The sequence below is a fragment of the Balaenoptera musculus genome, chromosome 20, assembly GCF_009873245.2.
Source record: "Balaenoptera musculus isolate JJ_BM4_2016_0621 chromosome 20, mBalMus1.pri.v3, whole genome shotgun sequence".
Taxonomy (NCBI): domain Eukaryota; kingdom Metazoa; phylum Chordata; class Mammalia; order Artiodactyla; family Balaenopteridae; genus Balaenoptera; species Balaenoptera musculus.
The window spans coordinates 58675131-58695998 of NC_045804.1; the positions used below are offsets into that span (position 1 = coordinate 58675131).

General features: G+C 54.8%; 1 protein-coding gene across 9 annotated transcripts in view; it reads left to right on the plus strand.

Moving 5' to 3' along the window:
* The first annotated feature begins 144 nt into the window (after nt 1-144).
* Nucleotides 145-20868, plus strand: part of TOM1L2 (target of myb1 like 2 membrane trafficking protein) — an 82215-nt gene continuing 61491 nt past the window's right edge. For 8 of the 9 annotated variants that reach the window (XR_005018004.1, XM_036838268.1, XM_036838269.1 and 5 more), the window contains exon 1: nt 160-281. Coding sequence is in view for 7 of the 9 variants with exons in the window: in XM_036838268.1 (XP_036694163.1) it covers nt 230-281 (52 nt within the window). In the remaining 2 variants the exon portion in view is untranslated. Of the gene's footprint in view, nt 282-20868 lie in introns of all 9 variants that reach the window. The other variant, XM_036838275.1, reaches the window with a different exon arrangement.

A 20868-nucleotide genomic window follows, 5' to 3' on the forward strand; every position in this document is an offset into this window, starting at 1 on the left:
CGGACGCCGCGGGGATGGGCGTGACTTCGCGGAAGGAGCTGTGGGGGCCAATCGGAAGAGGGCAGGGCAGCCGTCGCCCAATAGAGGCCGGCGGGGCGGGGCCAGGGGCGGACACCGGCTTTCCTGAGGGTGGGGCCGGGGCAAGTGTCAGTCAGGCCGGGAGCGCCGCGGGGGACGCGGAGAGCCGGCGGCTGACGCGCGCGGGCCGCTGCCGAGCCGTCCGCCCAAGATGGAGTTCCTCCTGGGGAACCCGTTCAGCACGCCGGTGGGGCAGTGCCTCGGTAAGGCCCCCACGGCGGCGCCCCGAGGCCTGGGCGGTGCTCCGCGCGTCCCTGCGCGGCGGGGCCCAGTCCTCCGCCCCGGCCCGGCCGCCGCTTTCCCAGCGGGCTCCCTGCCCCGGGCCCGCCCGGCGGAGCCGCCCTCGGCGGGGAGCGGGAGGCCGGGCGCGCCCCTGGGGAGGCTGTCGGGGGCGGGGGCGGCCGTGCCGTCTAACGACAGGAGCCCGGCCGGGGAGCCTTGCCGCCGACCCTCCCCGTGACCTTGTGCGAGTCGCTGCCCTGTCGGGTCTGGAGTTCCGTCTGTCAGAGGCGGGGTCCTGATGTCCGTGGTCCTCCTGTCTGCACGGTGACTGTCACTTCCCTGCGCTCTTGAGTCTGCCAGCGGTGAACCCTTCGGTGGCAGATAAAGGGTTACTCGGCAGTCCTAATCCTATGGGGGGCTCTGGGCGCCCGGGATGACCAGCGTCCCGGGCGAGGAAAGCCCGAGGTGCAGGTGAAGGACCACCAGAGGGCCCGCCCTATGGAATTTCCTTACTGGAAAAGCAACTTGCCTTTTCACCCAAGGTGGGTGCTCATGCGAAGTGTGATCAGTCTAGAATGTTGATTGGTTTCTTTTAAAACTGGGTTCTTCCTGGTTGGTGGAAGGACTGGTGAAATGTCTTTCATGAGCACGGACCTTTGGAGTCCTTATGGGCCTGGCTGGATTAGGCTGTAGTGATTTATTTCTCGCTTTACTTATAAATTTACAGCTTACTTTTCAGCCTTTAGTGGGGCCTGTGAAATTACTGAGGCCTCTCCCGTTGGCTAACTGGCATTTGGGAGCCTTTCTTTGCTCTGTGGTGTAGGGTCTCTGATAAGGGGTCATGGGCCCTGGGCCCTGGGCCCTGGAGAGTGTTTCCCCACCTTTCTCGAGGTTCCCACCCCCGTTCTTCTTCCTCAGCTGCTCTTTCACTGCATCCATGTTCCAGAAACTCATGTCTCAGTTGGGTATTGAATTCCAGTCAGCTATGAGAGGGAGCCAGTAAACTTGGGGAATTTTTTTTCTTTTTCTTTTCTGTCTCCTTTACCGTAGGAGGTTCTGTTACTACCTTTGAAATGCCAAGGTAGTTGATGAGGGGTATAAGTTAAAGGGGACTTTAAAACATACAAACGTAAGGGATGTACAGGTATATAGCAAGAGGAAAGAGCATGCTTCTCTCAGGAAGACCTGAGTTGAATTTTGCTTTGCCCAATTCAACCGTGGGACCCGAGAAAATTGTGCAGCCCTTCTGAGCCTTAGTTTGCTTGGTGGGGGGCGGAGATTGATTCATCCCCACACTGGAGAGGCTGTGTGGGACAGCGGGCCCATCTGTGAACAGGCCCCGCGTCCACCGTCCCGTGGACAAAACACTTGACCGTGAAGAGGATGGAGCCTCCTCATTGCCAGTTAGCCAGCAGGCAAGACCTCGGTAATTTCACAGCTCGGTTCAGATAAATGATTAGAGGCCAGAGTGAGTTTCTAACGTGTCTTCTGTGCTGTTGTGACAGTGTAAAAGTGACTCTCGCGACATTTAGTGTTGTTAGTGTTCTTTTAAAAGTATGTGCCGGGGGTTGGTGGGAGGGAGGGGGATGCAGAAATAAAACAACAGCAACAAAGCTAACGGCTAAGAGCAAGGGTATACCTCACGCGAAGCAGTTCTACAGCCATCACGTGCTCCTTACAGCTGCTCTGTGAAGTTCGCTTTATTGTCCTTGCCACTTTAGAGATGAGGAAACTGAGGCTCAGCGAGGCGGAAGGACGGCTCAGCTGGTCAGAGGGAGCTGGGATTTCATAGCCGTCCCGGTGCTCAAGGGGTTGATGGGGTCAGGAGAGGGAACAGAGACGCGTGGGACAAGGACGACCACCAGAAGGACCCCCAGCGCTGGTGCTCAGTTGCCTCGTGGGGGCTGTGAGTGCTGTCGGGAGGCCGTTGCGCTCAGAGGAGCTGGGGCCTGCGCCCGGCGTCTGAGTCTGAGGGCTGTTGGTGAGGATGGGTGGGAACTGCACAGGCAGAGAAGAGGCCCCCTTGCCTGGAGACAGGTGGAGGAGGCAGGCAGGGGGTGTGAACACCTCGGTGGTCCCCAGTCCCCGTGGCGCAGAGGTGGCTGCGGGGAACAGGGGCAGGTTGGGTTTGGGCCCAGGGTGGAGCCCTGTCCTGGGTGGGTGGCGTCAAAGGCCACGTTCTGTAGCTGACCACAACTGTTAGTCTCCCTGGACCTCGTTTTCCTCACTCAGCAGCTGCTGCGGCTTCTACCTAAACCGTTCCCTCAGTCCATTTCAGCAGGCGTTTTGAGTGCATATTGGGTACCAGGCCCCAGGATACAGATATTAAAAAGCTGCTCGGAGGGGCCCTTCTGTAGCGGTAACGCACCCACCAAGGTGTCCTGAGCTGCAGAGCCTCAGGCTCACCGTCTGGGGGTCCGCAGAGCCGCGATTACCCCGCCTCGTGCCTGGCCTCACTCAAGCTCCCTGGCCTTGTTGGGTCAAACGCATGGTCTGCCCATCGCACGCCGGCGGCTAAGCTCCATCTGATGTGGTTACCGTGCCTTCCCTGCATCCACGCTGCCCGTGGTCCTGGAAGGTGGCTCCCGAGTGGAGGGCACGGCTCAGAGCCAGGACGGGCCGCAGTGTGAGGGCCGAGAAGCGTGGAGGAAGGCAGAGTGCTCCGTCGTGCCGTCCGACTCTCCTCTGAAACAAGTTTCAAATGGTCCTGTCCTAATGGCTGTCGCACATGGGGAGTCCCCGAGCCAGGTCCACGGTGCTCTGCAGACGTGCACAGCTCTCCTTGTGTGGGCCGGAAAACGCTTTCAAATCGTCCTTTTCCAGGAGTACAGTTTGGATTCATTTAGATGAAAAGATGGGTGAGCAGTTAGTTAATTGCACCCAGAGTATTGGGGGCAGGCTGGGGGCAGGAAGACCAGCACTTCTCTGCTGCAGGGCTTGTGCCCGTGGATTGCGTGGTGTGGGGTCTGAACTGCTTCCTGGAGCTTCGTGCATCCAGTGGCTCTGCATCGCCTCTCTTGTATACCAAGCGAAACGCTTACCAGGACGTTCAGTCTAGTAAAGGAGCTAAGACAGGGACCTAAATCAGGTAAGACAGAAAGTGTTGGCGCAAGATTGGACAGATAAACAAAGTAAGGTAATGGAGGACAGAGGGGTCACCTCCAGCAGCAGTAATAATAGTTAAAGAATTTCTGGGTTTTTTAAAATTTAATTTTATTTATTTATTATTTTTGGCTGCGTTGGGTCTTTGTTGCTGCACGCGGGCTTTCTCTAGTTGTAGCGAGTGGGGGCTACTCTTTGTTGCAGTGTGCGGGCTTCTCATTGCGGTGGCTTCTCTTGTTGTGGAGCACGGGCTCTAGGCGCACAGGCTTCAGTAGTTGTGGCTCGTGGGCTCTAGAGCGCAGGCTCAGTAGTTGTGGCGCATGGGCTTAGTTGCTCCGCGGCATGTGGGATCTTCCCGGACCAGCGACTGAACCCGTGTCCCCTGCATTGGCAGGCGGATTCTTAACCACTGCGCCACCAGGGAAGTCCCTAGTTAAAGGTTTTGCTTTTTTAAAATTGCGTACTGTGTTACCGTGTGCCGGAGACTGCAGTAGGTGCTTTGTGTATCTTGCAGGCCTTTAATTCTTAGAACAACACTGTGAGTGAGGTACTGTTATTATTTCCACTTTGCGGACAGGGACCCGGAGGCAGTGAGAGGGTCACACAGCTAGCAGCGAGGGAGCTGGAGTTGCAACCCAGCGTCCCAGCGTTCCGGCTCTGGAGCTGCTGCCCTGGGGGGCAGGTGAGGAGGGGCACCTTGGGGGCAAGAGGAACCCAGCCCTCAGGGGGTGGGTTTCGGCTCACGTAGGAGTGGAGAGGAGGCTCGGAGGGCGCTCTGAGCGAAGGCTGGGTGTGGAGGGGTGGTGATGACGCCAGCCTGGGGAGCGGTGGGGGGCCAGGTGGACAGACGTCAGGCCTGACTGACGAGGCTTTGAATGTAGGCTGTGTGGTTTGGCCTCTTTCATTAGTGGCACTGGGGAGCCATGGGTGATTTCTAGGGAGGGGAGTGGCACAGCTGTCATTACAGAGCCGGGGACATTTCCCCTTGGCAGCCCCCAAAAGGCCATTCCTCTCTGACCATCAAAGCCCCCATGTGTGCAGAGCGGGGGTCCGACGGGGGAGTCAGCACACGCCGTGCCAGTTCCCCGAGGTCCGGGGTTGGGCCCTTCCTGGAAGCCCCCAGCAGAGATCAGGGGTGCTGAGTCGGGTGGACGGAGCACGGGAAGAAGTGTGGGGTTCTGAGAGCATCTGTCGTTAACTGCCTGGATGGTTATAGAGCGCCGGCCCGCTCCCCGCCGCCCTGCTTCCCGCTCGCGAGTACAGGAGCTGAGAGGCTGGCTCGTAGGGCTTGCCGGGAGGGCTGCCCTGCTTAGGGGGCGCTATGGGGCTATAACAGGTCCCATAGAACTGTGCTGTTACGAAACAGTGCAGACCCGTGTAGAAAGCTTGAAACACACACGCAAATGCAAAGGGGGAAACATCACGATGATGTGCTTTCTTACAAACTCTTTGAGACTGTTCTCATTTCACAGAATAAGTGGAATAAGTAGAGTGCTTGTGTATTTGACCCTCTATTTTCTCAAGCCTTGGAGATGCCGTGTTGTGTAAGTGCTCTTAGCATATTTCTGGGCGGTACGCCTGCTTTTTTGGGGGGTGGATGTCAGCTGATGAAGGGGGTATAAACACAGTGCCCAGAGGGGCATCGGTTAAGCACTGTTGCTCTTTTTTTTTTTTTTTTAAGAAATAAGATTCTGGATGATTTTAATTTATTTATTTTAATTTATTTATGGCTGTGTTGGGTCTTCGTTTCTGTGTGAGGGCTTTCTCTAGTTGTGGCAAGCGGGGGCCGCTCTTCATCGCGGTGCGCGGGCCTCTCACTATCGCGGCCTCTCCTGTTGCGGAGCACAGGCTCCAGACGCGCAGGCTCAGTAACTGTGGCTCATGGGCCCAGTCGCTCCACGGCATGTGGGATCTTCCCAGACCAGGGCTCGAACCTGTGTCCCCTGCATTGACAGGCAGATTCTCAACCACTGCGCCACCAGGGAAGCCCCTAAGCACTGTTGCTCTTGACCTAGCTGATAAGTCACTCAGAATTTTTAGGCTAACCTACTAGTCTGAAAAGAAAGCAATAACGTTCAGACTTTTTTTTGGTGACTCAGCTTGTGGCCAGGAGAAGGGCCTGTTAAAAACCAGCCTCAGACTTGGTGCGTATTTCAGTGCTCCCTCCAACCCTCCTGACCTAGAAGAATTTCCGATCTTCTCCATCCAGTGCTGAAGCCTGCTGGCCGTCAGCACTTGCCTCCTCCTCCAGGCAGCCTTCCTAGACCAGCCTGTTTGTGGTGCTGTCTCTTCTCTGAACTCACCGTGTGTGTTATCCGAGGCATTCACTTGGCTCTGCCCTCACCCTCCAGGGTTCGTGAAGACTAGCGGAGAGAACGTGTGTGGGTCCCCAGCACAGCTAACATACTGTTGCCTCCTCCTGCGGTGCTGTTTCCTGTTGTTTGTCTTGCGTCCTGTCCTGTTTATTGCCTTATCTTCCTCAGGGCAGGATGTGTACCTTCTGTTTCCCCGTGACCTTCACGGCACGTGGTAGAGTCTGCTCTGCACACTCACTCCAAAGGTTCCTTTCTATCAATGTTATTATTATTATTTTTTTAGCATCTTTCAGAGCTAAAAATAATAGCCATCATTTACTGGCCCTTCACCACGTGCCAGGCACCCTGCGAAGTGCTGTACAAACATTATCTCATTCAACACTTTTTTCTCAGGAAACTCCATTAAGTCAGGGGTGTCGTGTCCATTTTACAGATGAGGACCTGGAGGCTTAGAGGAGTTAAGCAACTTGCCCAGGGCTGAGCCGTGCTCCACACCAGGGGCTTGAGCTCCAGAGCTTCGTCCTGTTGCCCCGTAGACGGCAAGCCTGGCCTGGAGCCTGTAGACAAGAGGTGGCCTTTGCTGATCCATTGTGAGTTCCAGAGCCTTCTAGGTGCCCTTTGCCCGCTTGTTCTCTTGCACACGGGCACTCTGTGTTTTGGCTGGAGACAGCCCCGTCTCTGCCTCTGTGAGCCGCTGCCCGCGTGTGGGTCCACTGACTGGACACGGGGAAGGGCGTGTGGACAAGAATGCTGCTCCGTCGCTTCTCACAGGGTCCTTGAGGCCGTCACTGAGATGCTGTGTGTAAAAGCAAAATGTGCTACCGTGTCATAGTATTTCCCACACACCTTCTAGACTCGTCTTCCACGAGGGCACTTGTTTTTATTTGTACCCGTTTATTTACTTTTTAAAAATTGTAGAAAAACACACATAGAACATTTACCATTCTGACCGTTTCATAATGTTCAGTGACATTAGGTACATTCACTTTGTTGTGCAACCATCACCAGCATCCATTTCCAGAACTTTTCTCATCTTGCCAAACTGAAACTCTGTCCCCATTAAACACTAACTCCCCTCCTCTCCCCCGAGGCCCTGGCACACACCCCCGCCCCCCTTCTACTTTCTATGAATCTCACGACTCCAGGGACCTCACATGAATGGAATCATGCAGTGCTTGTCCTTTTGTGCCTGGCTTGTTTCACTCAGCAGAATGTCTTCAAGATTCACCCATGTTGGAGCAGGTGTCAGAGTTTCCTTTCTTTTTAAGGCTGACTAATACTCCATTGTGTGTATAGAACACGTTTTGTGTATCTATTCATCCATCTTTGGACACTTGAGTTGCTTCTACCTTTGGGCGGTCGTGAATACTGCTGCTGTGAACATGGGTGTGCAAATATCCCATGTTTGTGTTCGTGTCCCTGCATTCAATTCTTTTGGATATAAACCCAGAGGTGGAATTGCTGGGTCATGTGGTCATTCTGTTTTCAGTATTTGGAGGGAGAACCGCCATGCTCTTTTCCACAGCAGCTGTACCATTTTACATCCCCACTAGCTGTGCATAGGGTTCCAGTTTCTTCACATTCTTGCCAAAACTTGTCATTTATTTATTTTTTTATAGTAGCCATCCTAATGGGTGTGAAGTGTTATCTCACTGTAGTTCTGAGTTGATACCGAGCATCTTTTCATGTGCTGATTGGCCATTTGTATATCTTTGGAGAAATGTCTACTCAAATCCTTTGCACATTTTTTAATCAGGTTGGTTTTGTTGTTGAGTTTTAGGAATTCTCTCTATATGTTGGATATTGACCTCTTATTAGATAGTAGATTTTCTCCCCAGGGGGAGAAAATATTGCCTTTTTACTCTGCTGCTTGGGTCCTTTGATGAAGCCCGGTGTATCTGTTTTTTCTCTTGTTGCCTGTGCCTCTGCTGTCCTGCCCTGATTCTCAGAAGAGTCTGACACGTGCCCCGAGGACAGGCAGGGTGACGCTGGCTGTGCTGGTCGGCCTGACTCCTCACCAGGTGCCGGTTGAGGGCCCCACAGGCAGCAGCCCCGCGAGGCAGGCGCAGTCACTCACGTCTGGTAGAGAAGGGGACTGAGGCTCAGCAGGCCGGTCCCTCCCGGAGGCCTGGGGTAGTAAGTGGCAGCTCAGGGACTTGCACCGGGTCTGTGGGCTCCAGAGCCAGGGCCCTTACCCTCTCAACCGGAGTTACCTGTGGAGTTGAGTAGATGCACTTGTGGCTGAGAATCTGGAAATAGTCGTCTCCAGTTCAGGTCGGCCTTAGCATTACTCGCTGTTCACCCGGTTCCAGTGCGAGTCGGTGCAGAGTGTCCTTGTCACCCCGGTTTCCGGAGAGTTTGGTGAGAGGCAGTGCACCAAGACTCTCCCTGTGGATTTTCCTTTCTCTTCGGATGTGCTTTGGACCCACAGTGTCGGGAGGAGGAAGAGGGATGCATAGACGCCAGGTTCTCCGAGTGGCCAGCTTGCTTTTCAGGCATCACCAGCTGCCGTTTTAATCAGGACTGAAGCGCAGGCCTTGTAGTCTGGCGGGTGCGTCCAAAATTCTGTTTGAGGTTTTGGTTTAAAGTGGAGGTTGATGGAGAGAGCCTGGTCCCTCCTCTCAGGGAACTGGGCCTCTGAGAGCTGGGGACAGGCCAGGGCCCGGCAGCGATGCTGTTATGTTCTCTGCCGCTACACACAGGCTCCCGGAGTGGCGTTGTAACGGTGGGAAACGCGGCCTGGGGAGGGTGCTGCCTGGTGTCGGGAGGCGGAGTTAACTCCGGAAACTTCAACCAGCGATTCCAAGAACCGCCGAATTCTCGCTGGAAGGGCCTTCGTGGCTTTTGGTCCAAACTCCTCACCACTACCGATGAGGAAACTGAGGCCCAGAGAGGCTAGGTCTGTGCTGTTTCTACCCCAACAATTCTTTTTGTTTTTTTTTTTTGTTTTGGGGGGGTTTTTTTGGCCACACAGAGCAGCATGCGGGATCTTAGTTCCCCGACCAGGGCTGGAACCCGTGCCCCCTGAAGTGGAAGCGCGGAGCCCTAACCACTGGACTGCCAGGGCAGCCCCTACCCCGACAACACTTCTGACACCAAATGTGTGGGTTTTTTCCGGACGCTAGCCAATTCTGACACCAACTGGCATCCCCGATCCAATCTGATTCGATTCAGTTCGACCTGCCTCCTTGCCTGGGGCTGTTGCAGGACCGCAGGGAAACGGCTCAGCCCCACAAGACCGCCGCACTTCAGACACCAGCACCTCTGACCAGCTGGCTGTAAATTGGGGGTGTTCCTGTGACCCCCTCCTCAGGTCTGAGAATTCGCTAGCTCAGCTCACAAGACACGGGAAAACACCCTACTTGGTTTTCGGCCTCTCTGGCATCCAGCCCCATCGTGCAGCTGTCCCGGGCCAGCCAGCGTCGTCTCCTTAGCACTCCGGACACTCGCGGCTCTGGAGGGTCCCAGGGTGTTAGGAGCCACGTGCCAGGAACCGGGGCCAAAGATCAAACACGTGTGTCTTACTGTATTGGCAGGAGGGGTCGCACAGTGAGTCGCGGTGCGCCTGGGGAAGGGCCCACGTGGCTTTCTACTGACCTTGGGCCTGGCCCATCACTTGGATGCTCGTGTCTGCAGGGGGCCAAGGGAGGTCGGGGGAAGTCTGTCACATCATGAACGACTCCAGCTCATGAAGATGAAAACTTGTGTTTTGTTTCAAAGTTAAGCACGTTTAGTCTAATCACATGGGACTATTTAGTTCCCGGTTTGGTGATTGGTAAAGTCAGCTCGTAAACTCCCCTTTGCTCTTCTGTTTTTCCTGCTCTTTCTGGCTTCCGTCCAGAACAGAGGGGCTGCTCCCAGACAGGACTCAGGAGGGCCAGGGCTGGCTGGCGCCCCGCTGCTGGTTTGCTGCATGACTCTGAAAAGGTCACGTCCGACCGCTTACTCCTGTGATGAGGGCGAGTTGAACAAGTTCATTTCCACGCCTGAAGCTTAAGGCCTAAATCAAAGTAGCTTTCAGTTTTTCTTCAGACCTTTAGCCTCCATAACTCAGCCTCAAGGGCACAGAACAACTCTCTGCATACTTTAAAAAAAATTGTGGTAAAATATACATCACACAGAATTCACCATCTTCACCGTTTTTCAGTGAACAGTTGAGTGGCATTAAGTACATTCACCTGGTTGTTCAGCCATCACCACCATCATCTCTAGAACTCTTTACATCTTGTGAAACCAACACTGTCCCCATTAAACAGTAACTCCTATTCCCCCTCCCCCAGCCCCCGGCACCCCCCTTCTACTTTCTGTCTCTATGAATTTGACGACTCCAGGAACCTCATATAGGTGGAATCAGACAGTATTTGTCTCTTTGTGACTTGCTAATTTTACTCAGCAGAATGTCTTTAAGATTCACCCATGTTGGAGCAGGTGAAAGGAATCTCCTTTCTTTTTAAGGCTGAATAATACTCCATTGTATGTATAGGCCATGTTTTGTGTATCCACACATCTATCTTTGGACACTTGGGTTGCTTCCACCTTTTGGCTGTCGTGAATAATGTTGCTGTGAACATGATGTACAGATTTCTCTTTAAGATTCTGCTTTCAATTCTTTCGAGTATATACCCAGCAGTAGAATTGCTGTCTCACATGGTCATGTGGTAGTTGTATTTTAAATTTTTTTAGGAGCCTCCGTACTGTTTTCATAGTGGCTGCCCCATTTTCCATCCCCACTCACAGTGCACGAGGGTTCCAGTTTCTCCACATCCTCGCTGACACTTGTTATGTTCTGGTTTTTTGATAGCAGTCATCCTGAAGGGTGTGAAGAGGTTGCATACTTTTTGGGGTGTATTATTAAGCTCCTGGGGGAGTTGGGGAACCAGCGCCACGAGGCGCCCTTCCCTCAGCTCAGAGGCTCCCTCCACAGTCGGATCTGTGCCAGGATGGACATGTGAAGAAAGTTCCGGGGAGTGATTGGGACACCTGCGGCTAGGACCACGGTGGCCCTGGGATCGGGGAGCGTCTGAGTAAGGTGGCATCGAGCCTGCCTCTCGGGAGGAGCAGGAGAGGCAGAGCAGAGAGCTGTGCGTGGGGGCCAGGGCGGAGGAAAGGCCCAGAGGTGGGCGGTGTGCCCGGCAGCTGGGGGCGCTCCCCCGGGAGTGGGCTGCCGACCACCGGGGATCGACGGTCAGTCACGCTGGGTCAGTGTTCTGAGGGTCTCGTGCCCCAGCTTGCCTGCTCCCTGTTCTAACTCGAGGGGGTGCCTCGGCCGGGACCTTAAGGAGGCAACAGGATCCAGCTAGAATAAGCTGGTTTTGATTTCACTGCCCTTGTTTATTTTCGTTATTTTTATGTTACTTCGGATTAATGCCAGATGAATTTGCGTGAGAGAAGGGCGCCTCGTGGCGCTGGTTCCCCAAGTCCCCCGGGAGCCCCCGAGGGCCGGGCCATTCCCCCCACCTGCACCCAGCCCTCCCTCCTGGTCCTGCCGGGCCGGGTGCTGGGAAGCGTGGCCAGTGCGCTGGGCCCTGCTGGCGGGCAGGCCGCACTGCCCCTCCCGGCGCTGGAAGAGGCGGGTGGGGCCCAGAGGGGCTGGCTGGAGTAGAAGCGCCTGTGTGAGAACCGCGCAGCGTGAGACGGCGCGGAGGGTCCCGGCAGCACCTGAGCCAGGACCTCTGCACGTGCCCCTCGGCTTCTCCCTGCTTAGGCTTCACCTGCTCTTTGGGACAGTCCACCCTCACGGCCCCCCCGACCCCGCCCCGCCCGGCGTTTCCACCCCTGCGTGGCATTGCCACAGCGGGTGGGAGGACAGACCTGGCTCTGTCCTCCCACCCCCTCCCCAGGATCAGCGTGACCGCATCTCATGGCCTGGCTGGTGTGGGCGGGAGGTTGTGCGGGGAGACGTAGCTGCTGGGGGGGACCAGGCCCTCCGCCCAGCCCACTCTCGGCACGTGGACCAAGCGGAGAGTCCGGGGCTGTGCCCTGGGGCTGCTCCCGCTCTGTGAAAGGGGCACTTTTTTGTAATTTGCTCAGCGCTCCCCGTGGGCTGGCTGGAGAGCCGTGGCCCACACCCACCCCGTAGGTAAGGGCTGGGGGCATCCATCCTGGTGTCCATCCTGCTGGCATGATAATGTGAGTGGCTTTCCTTCTCTTCTCTGTCCTCCAAGTTCTCTGTAATTATATTTTTAAGTGGAAAAACCCGGAGTCCTCCATTTCGTGAAGATTACTTAGGTTCTAGTTTTGTGCGGTGCCGAATCAGAGCCAGGCAAAGAAAATCTCCGTGGAATATTAAGGGGTCACTTTTGCTCCTAAAATATCAACGTTGACTAAGGTTTACAGGCTAAAAATAGAGGGAGGGACTTCCCTGGTGGTCCAGTGGTTGAGAATCCGCCTTCCGGTGCAGGGGATGCGGGTTCGAGCCCTGGTCGGGGAACTAAGATTCCCGCGTACCGGGGGGCAGCTGAGCCCGTGTGCTGCAACTAAGACCTGACAGAGCCAAAAATAAAAATTAATTAATTAATTAAAAAAATATTTTTTTAAAAATAGAGGGAAAATGGGTGAGTGTGTGCTGAAGCTTGGTAATGAGTTTGCTCTGCTGTGACGTGGGCCTGTCCCCTCCTCAGCGCACATCCGTGGTTTTGCGGCAGAATTAGCTCTTTATTGTCTAGTGGAGTCCAACCGGTGTTGGGCATTGAAATCCACGTTTGTTTCCGTTCGTGTGTGTGTGTGTCCTTTCAGAGACCTGTTCATTCCCAGCTTGACACTGTTTTCTATCCTGTGCCCAGAGATTTCTGAGCCATATATATATATAAATATATTTTTAATATTTATTTACTTATTTATTTGGTTGCACCAGGTCTTGGTTGCGGCAGGCAGGGTCCTTAGGTGTGGCATTCGAACTCTTAGTTGCGGCATGCATGTGGGATCTAGTTCCCTGACCAGGGAGCGAACCCGGGCCCCCTGCGTTGGGAGCACACTGCGCCACCAGGGAAGTCCCTCATATATATTTTTAATATATGTTAAATCATTCATCAAGGAACATGTGTATGCTGAAACATTGGTGGCCACCTCCCTTACAAGTTGACTCTTTCTACCCAGTTTTTAACTGTGTTCATCCTATAGGCACTGTTTCTGGGCTAATGACATAAAATCGTCTTTGAAAGGAAAGCTAAAGACTTTTGCATTACCTTTTTCTCCTTTAAATCCACCCTTTGGTATTTGCAAAGGTCAGACGAGCGATTCTGGCGTCCGTGGCCCTGATGAATGGGAAACCGTACGTTCCCGTTGGCCTCTGAGGATGAGGGATTACTGCGGCGGCCGAGGCATCTGCTGTAATGTCAGGAGCGCGGCGGTGGGAATGGCAGGAGCGGCAGACCGTGAGAAATGCAGGACGCGGGAAGCTCCTCTCCGCTTGCAACCGCGCGGACACCTCTGAGCATTCGTTCTCCTCCGTTAAACCTTGAGGCTGAGAATCAAGTACGGGGGGCGCGGGAGCCCCGTCCTGAGAGGCGCGCCCTGCCCGCGCATCGGCCTGTTTGCGTTCAGCGTTCGCCCCCGTGGGGGGTGTCGGCTTTATTCTAAGTTAAATAAAAATCGTCATGTTGGCGCCTAGATTTTCGCGGGAGAAGCAGGTGCTGTGCGTTGGGAGAGTAATGAATACGGCGTCTCTACCCTCTCCCAGGAGCAGATGGTCTGCGTCAGTTCATTCTGTGACCTTTCTTTGCTTCTAAGACACCAAATCTCTGATCCCACGGATCATAAATATTCTTTAGGTTTGCAGGCACGGAGGTGAGGGGAGCAGCAAGCTGTCGCTATTGTTTTCCATTTGTCTGGAACCTTTGGAAGGAACACATTACAGCATTTTTAGGCCCTGCATAAGCCTGCTGCAGCCGTGGGCTTTGCGGACACGTGAAGGGCGCCTCAGCCAAGGTCGGGGAGGAGCCGTGCTCAGCGTCCTGCCGTCCTCACCTCTCCACTCGCTGGGCAGCCCTCCCAGCAGCCGGCACAGCGCCCGCCCGCCTGCCCAGGGCCGCGTTGCTAATAGTGATAACGGCCACCTTGTCTTGATCGCCCGTTGTATTGGGGGGGCCATCAGGGGTGGCCTCGCCCTGCCCTGGAGCCCGCATTCTCGCAGGAGGCAGACGGGAAACAAGAGCAGTCTGGGGGGCCCTGATAAGAGGAGTGTGCGCTGGGCTGGGCTCGGTGGGAGGTGCCCCCCGGAGCTGGTCCCCGGCAGGAGTGTATGGGATGGGGCGGATGGGGGGGGACATAGTTCTGGGTGTCCACAGGGGCCTGGTTCAGGGGAGGACAGTCACCCTGGGTGTCAGGCTGGAGGGCGTGGACCTCGTCTGGAGTCAAGGGGGAAGCCTGGCAAATGAACTTACCTACAAAACAGAAGTAGAGTCACAGAGGTAGAAAACAAACTTATGGTTACAGGGAGGGGGGAGGGGGAGGGATAAACTGGGAGATTGGGATGGACACATACACACTACTATATATACAACAGATAACTAATAAAGACCCGCTGTAGAGCACAGGGAACTCTACTCAATACTCTGTAATGACCTAGATAGGAAAAGAATCTAAACAAGAGTGGATACATGCACGTGTGTAACTGATCCACTTTGCTGTACCCCTGAAACTAACACAACATTGTAAATTAACTGTACTCCAATAAAAATTTTTTTTAAAAGTTGGGGGGGGCTTGGGGTGGTTTTGAATGCGTGGGGGGACCACGTGGCCAGGCTTCTGTTTGGGGAAGAGCATCCTGGGCGGTGTGGAGGGCGGGCTGTGGGAAGAGGGCTGCAGGGGTGACGCCAGAGAGGGGCCGAGAGCCCCTGTCCCGCTCCGGCTCTCACCGCCTTCCCCTCCTTCCGTCTCTCATGACTCCATCCTCCTTCCCGTCACCCAGAGCCTCTCCACACCCCAGTAGTCCTGCTTCCCTTCTGACACCTCCCGGGACCCCTGGGGCAGGGGCTCACCCTTCCCCGGCCCCCCTACAGCAGCCTGGGCTTCCACCATGGGACCCTCAGTGGAGACCACCTTGCTCTCGACTCCCCGGTTCGGGCATGGGCAGTCCCCTGGGGCTGGGCCCTGTGGGTAGAAGAGGGGGCGGGGGCTACAGAGCAATTGTCACAGCGGATCTGAGGGGACCCAGAACTGGGGGACAGAGCACACCTCAGCTTGAGAGCCTCCTCCGCCTTACACATTCTCCAGGAGATGAGGCGATCTTTTTGGTGTTTACTTTTTCTAGGGGAAGATTTCAAACATAAAAATAGGGAAAACAGTGTAATGAGCTTCTACGTTCCCATGACTCAGCTTCCCCAGTCCTCAGCATCTGGCCGAGCCGACCGAGTCTCATGGACTCGGCCCGCCTCATTATGTGGAAGCGGATTCCATGCCTCCTGTCATTGTGACCGAGCACGTCTCTGAAAGGTCAGGGCTTTTGGCTGAAGCCCGGGGGCCTGGACTCCCTGAGCCCAGCCTTCTTGCCCGCCCGGTGGGTGAGGACACCTCGCCCAGGGCTGCCGGGCGCGGGGTCGCTCGGGAGGCCTTTGCCAGAACCCAAACAGCTCCTTTTCTCCGCGACCCGCTGTGCACCTGGCACCATCACAGCCTGGGGGCGGGCGAGCCCCGGGCCTGTTCTTGGCCCCAGCACTCACCGCCGTGCTTGGGGCAGTGACTTAGACTGGGCCTCAGCGTCCTCATCTTTAAAAATGGGGGCAGTCGGAGCTCCCTCATAGGCTGGTTTTAAGGTTTAAATGAGACAATGTGTTATGTGTCCGTACATGATAAGCTCAGTACATGGTACCTTGTATTATAAACATTCTTTCGGTAATACATCCTGCAGCGTATTAGCTGCTATCCCCGTTTTACAAATGAAGCAACGGAGCCTTAAAACCAAGATTAAGTCATGTGCCTGCGCTCCTGGGGCGAGTGAATTATAGAGCCAGGGGTCTGAGCCCAGGTCTGACTCCCCCACAGCTCCCCCTTCGTTATGGCTAATTCTTTATTGAACCGTGCTCGGCAGCCTCGAGGAAAAGAATGTGCTGGTCTTGGCTCAGCAGACCAGGGTCATGTGGTCCTGCCTCTGTCCGATGTTCCAGCCAGCGCAGTCTCCTAGGAGCTGACGGCGTGTGCAGGTTCTCCCCAGACCCCTCGCCCGTATCCCCCACCTTCTTCCCGCTTCTCCGTTGTTAGCGCCAGTCAGCCCCGCAGTGCAGAGAAACGGGGCGGGCCGGGGAAGACAGTTCAGGTCAAACACGGGCACGTCAGCCCTTCTGTGCTGAGTTTTAGTGGAAAGAGGCAAGCTCTAAAGGGCAGTGAGTGTCGTTGGTCACCTGCGGATGTTTGTTTTCCAGTCCGCCGAGATAGTGAGGGGCGGACAGGACAGATTTATCCGTTTCACCTGTAAAATTGATGGGACCAGAAAATGTGAAGTAAACGTGGCAGAGCCGGACATCACACCCAGGCCCGGCCAGTCTCATCGGTCCACGGTGCCTCGGGCCGCGCAGGCAGAGACCCCGGGGGCAGGCGAGAAACACTGCCGGCAGGTGACCCACTGGCTCGGAACCCTCCTCTGAAAGATCCGGTCCAGTTCTGGCTTAATGGGAGTCAGCATCACTGGGCCAGGACTCAGCTTCCTGTCCGGCTCTCCACACCTGTTCAGTGAGGTTCTCTGTTACCCAAACGCGGAAGCCAGGCGGACGAGCGAGTTGTCTGTAGCCGTCAGAGGGCAGAGCGCGGACTTGGGCACGTTTAGGCCACGGCCAGGCCTCTTCCTGCGCGTCCACCGCGGCCGCTGGGCCTCCGTCAGTGAGCAGCAGAATCGCCGGGGGCCCGTGGCTCCTCCCAGGTGCTTGGCCTCCCCGGGGAAGAGGTGGCAGTTAGCGAAGGTGGAGGATGGCCTCTCACTGGAGAAGTGGTCTTCTCTGTGGTTGTGAGTGTGTTCTGGGGTGTCACATCTGGAACACCAACCTCCAGTGGTGTAGTTTCCCCAAATCAAACCCTAGAACAGATTTTAGGGGAAGGTGGAGAGTCCCAGGGGTACAGGTCTTACAGGTATGACTTGCAAGCCCCGTGGAGGAGCCTCCCCTTTGGGTAGGAAAGCACTGCTGGAATGACAGCCTGGCTTTCTTGGGGTCCAGCCAAGAAAACAGTTTATGAGACTGACCCCCATGCTTAACCAGCTAAAGCTTTGGGCTGAAATCCAGAATCCCTATTATGGGAAGTGGAGTTAAAATTGTTCCCTCTGAAGCCCAGTGGCTGTTTATTTGATGAGCGAGGTCGCTCCAGTGACAGCTGTGGGGCCCAGTCTTTAATTAGGAGAAGAATTTGCCCTGAACTTCATCAGAATGGCATTTCTGAGGGCCTCCAGTGTTTTCCTTCCTGGCTTCTTCCAGCCTCGCCTTAGGCCCAGTCTTCATCCAGGGTCAGAGCTTGTTTCTTCGCCGGCGCCCCATTCCACACGCTCTCAGCGGCCCCGGCCCCTCTGCCTGCACAAGCTGGGGGGCTGCTTCTGGAGCCCGGGGTCCGCATGAGGCCTGCGTGCGTTTGTTGCATGAAGTTGGGTAAAGCGTCTCGGGCGCCTTTGTTGCAGCCACGCGCTGCTGCAAGTGTTCTACACGTGTAAGTGCATCTCATCTTAGTGACAAGCAGGTGAAGCAGAATCCGAAACATCCCGTTTCACAGGTGGGGAGGCTGAGGGGCAGAGATGACGCAGCTGGTTAGTGACGTGCCCCCTGCGGAGCCTAGCACACCGCAGCTCTTCGGTGGAAGTTTATCGAGTCTGGGCATCTTCCGCGCCTAAACGTCCCTTACGTTTATTATCTCTGCCCTCTAGTTGTTTTGTTTGTTTGTTTTGTATTTGTTTTTGTTTTGGCTGCACTGTGCAGCAAGTGCGATCTTAGTTCCCAGACCAGGGATCGAACCCAGGCCCCGGCGGTGAGAGTGCAGAGTCTTAACCACTGGCCCACTAGGGAATTCCCTCTGCCCTCTAGGTTTTACTTTAACTTTTCTCTGAGAATATTGAATCTATCAGTCTTATCTTCAAATCTGGGTTTACTTTTTAAACTTTGTGTTATGGAAAAATTTAAGCATATGCAAAAAAAAAGAGAATAGTATAATGAAGCTCCACTTAACCCTCTATATAACTTCAGCAATTATCAACTCATGGCCTGTTATATTTTGTCAATATGCCCATCTACTCGCTCTCCTGGCCTGTATTATTTTGAAGTAAATCCCCCAAATCACAGTATTTCAGCCATATATTTCAGTGTGTATCTCTATGAGAAAATAAACTCTTTTAAAAACAACCATAATACCATTATTGTGCTTCAAGAATTAACAATAAATCCCTAATAGTGCATATTCAGTTAGCATTCAAGTTTCTAGTTATCTCTCTTTTTTTTTTTAATTGGAGTATAGTTGCTTTACAATGTTGTGTTAGTTTCTATTATACAGCAAAGTGAATCAGCCACATGTATACGTATATCCCCTCTTTTTTGGATTTCCTTCCCATTTAGGTCACCACAGAGCACTAAGTAGAGTTCCCTGTGCTATACAGCAGGTTCTCATTAGTTATCTATTTTATACATATTAGTGTACATATGTCAATCCCAGTCTCCCAATTTATCCCACCCACCCCCATTCCCCCCTTGGCGTCCATGCGTTTGTTCTCTACGTCTGTCTCTATTTCTGCCTTGCAAACAGGTTAATCTGTACCATCTTTCTAGATTTCACGTACATGCGTTAACATGCGTATTTGTTTTCTAATGTCTCTTTACAGCCTGTTTGAATAGGCTCTGATAAGGTCTGCATTGCGGTTGGTTGATGTGTCTCTTCTGGCTCTTTTCATCTGTAGGCTCCTCCTCCATATTTCCTTTACTGCAGGGTATTTGTTGAAGAAACCAGGTCACTTGTCCTATTGAGTTTCCCATGGTTTGGATTGTGCTGATTGTATCTCCGTGGTGTCATCTGACATGCTCACGTGTTCCTCTGTTTCCCTGTAAACTACAGTCTGACCAAGTTCAGGTTTAATTTCCTGACAGGACTCCCTCTCTCAGGAGGCAGGGACCTCTGCTGTCTCTTTGCGATGTTCACAACCACTGATGACCAGGGCCTAGATCCACTGATTATTTAGGGATTGTAAATGGTTTCCAAACTGGGTTTCATTCCCTTGAGGACCTGTTCCTCAAGGTGCCTGTCCCAGGGCCAGGCACAAAGAAGGCTTCGTAAGACTCGGTACCAGTCATGACCTCTGGCCTCTCTTCAGCATTCCTGCTCACTGACCGATCGCTAGGAAATGGGCCTCCCCGGGAGAGGAATGAAATTGTCCCTTTGACTCGACGCTCCCCTCACCCACCCCTGCTCATGTCCTTGTGTTTTTTCCCTTCCACCCTCGGCATTGGAGGGCGCTTGGCGGCCCCCGGGGAAGAGCGCTGGGGCGGCGGGGGCGGCCTCGCGTGGGGCCCCCCCCCAGGTACCGGCGAGAGCTCAGTTCTTCTCGGCTCTGAAAGCCGCTGCCCGCTTGGCCTGGCGTTAGTCTCAACACCAAAAGATGGGCAGTGTCTGGGAGGAGAGGGCCGGCCTCCCTCTGCAGGCCCGGGGAGAAGTTTAGTTCAGCTGGCAGGCCCTTGTGTACTGGGGGTCAAGGACTGTAAACAAGTCCTTTAGAGGATGTCCGCAGGTCGGGGTCCTGAACTGCATCCCTGTCACCCCATTCCCAGGGAGCTGCATTGTACCGCCTGGCAAGGCTCTTGGGATCAGAAGCCAGAGCCGATCCCGGTGAGCCCGCTGCCCTGCGGGTCTGGGCGAGTCACGCCTGGGTGTGTGATGTGGACAGGGGCGCAGGGGCGGCTCCCTTAGGGTCCCGGCCGGGGTTCCACTCAGGGACCAGGCAGGGGCCTCGGTGCGCGGGGTGGTGGCTCTCCCGGCGGCCTGTCCCCGGGACGAGGCCCTGCCCTGGGGGGGGGGGGTCTGGAGAGGTTCGCGGCCACCCGGCGTCTTGGGTCCCTCCTGGCCACCGTTTATCGTGTGGACCACGTGAGTCACGGCGAGTCTGTGGTCCCCGTGGTGGGCCTTGAGCTGAGCCTAGAGAAGGCGGCTCCAGGGCCCGGGAAGCCGCTGCGAGCCCAGGGGGCAGAGCCCGTGCACGGCGCCACCCCTGGGAGCGCCGGAGACGAGCCTGGTTTCACCTGCTCGGTGGTCCCGGCCCCCACCTGCTGGAGGCCTTTGGCCCTGGAGCCCGCGCCTGCGAGCCCCCTGATTCTGAACCCCGTGGGGCCTTGAATACTCTGGTTCTGCCTCAGGAACGCGGCCATTTCCTTGTCGCTTGACCCCCGTAAAAGATGGAAGTGAAAGGTCTAGTGTTCCTCGGATGGGATTAGAGCAGGACGCCTGTTCCAAACCCAGGGGAGTAAGTCTGTTGGGCTTTTACGGCATTTCGGGGACACGGGGTCAGACCAAGGGGTGCCCTGGAGGTACCCAGAGAGCTCTGGGGACACGAACCGTGGTGGGGACAGCCTGCCCAGCTTTGCTTGCCTTTATGTTTGGGTGCAGGGACGGATGGGCCCGGCCCCCTCTTCTGCTCCCCAGACACTTGTCACCACGCGCCGTGGGTCTGGAGACCCTGAGGGGAAGGGTCACGGGAGGTGCGCGCACCCCGTCTGACCCCGCAGACGCGGCCGCTGGCGAGCCGGGCGGGAGGATGGGGGGGGGGCGGTTTCGGCCCTCGAGCCTTTCTCCTCCTCAGAACTTGAAAGCGTGAAGAAACAGCGAGAAGTAGAGAGAAACAGTCATTATCCTACTACCCAGAGGTCACTGCTCTGGACGTTTCGGCCTGTTTCCTTCCTGTACTGTTAATGTATTTTTCTTTACAGAGATTATACTGTAAATACAATTTTGTGTCCTGTTTTGTGTCCTTCTTCTTACCATAATAAGCATTTTAAACTAAAAACAGCTTATAAATACCATGTTTAAATGACTACATCATGTTCTATCATGTGGGTATATCGTGGTTTACTGTACCATTCTCTAAGTGTTAGGCGTTCAGATTGTTTCTTTTATTTTTTCCTTGCTGTTACAATTAATGCAGCAATAAGCCCTGGTAGGGCTTAAGTCTTTGTCTGTGTCTTAGGTTATGATAATAAGTTCC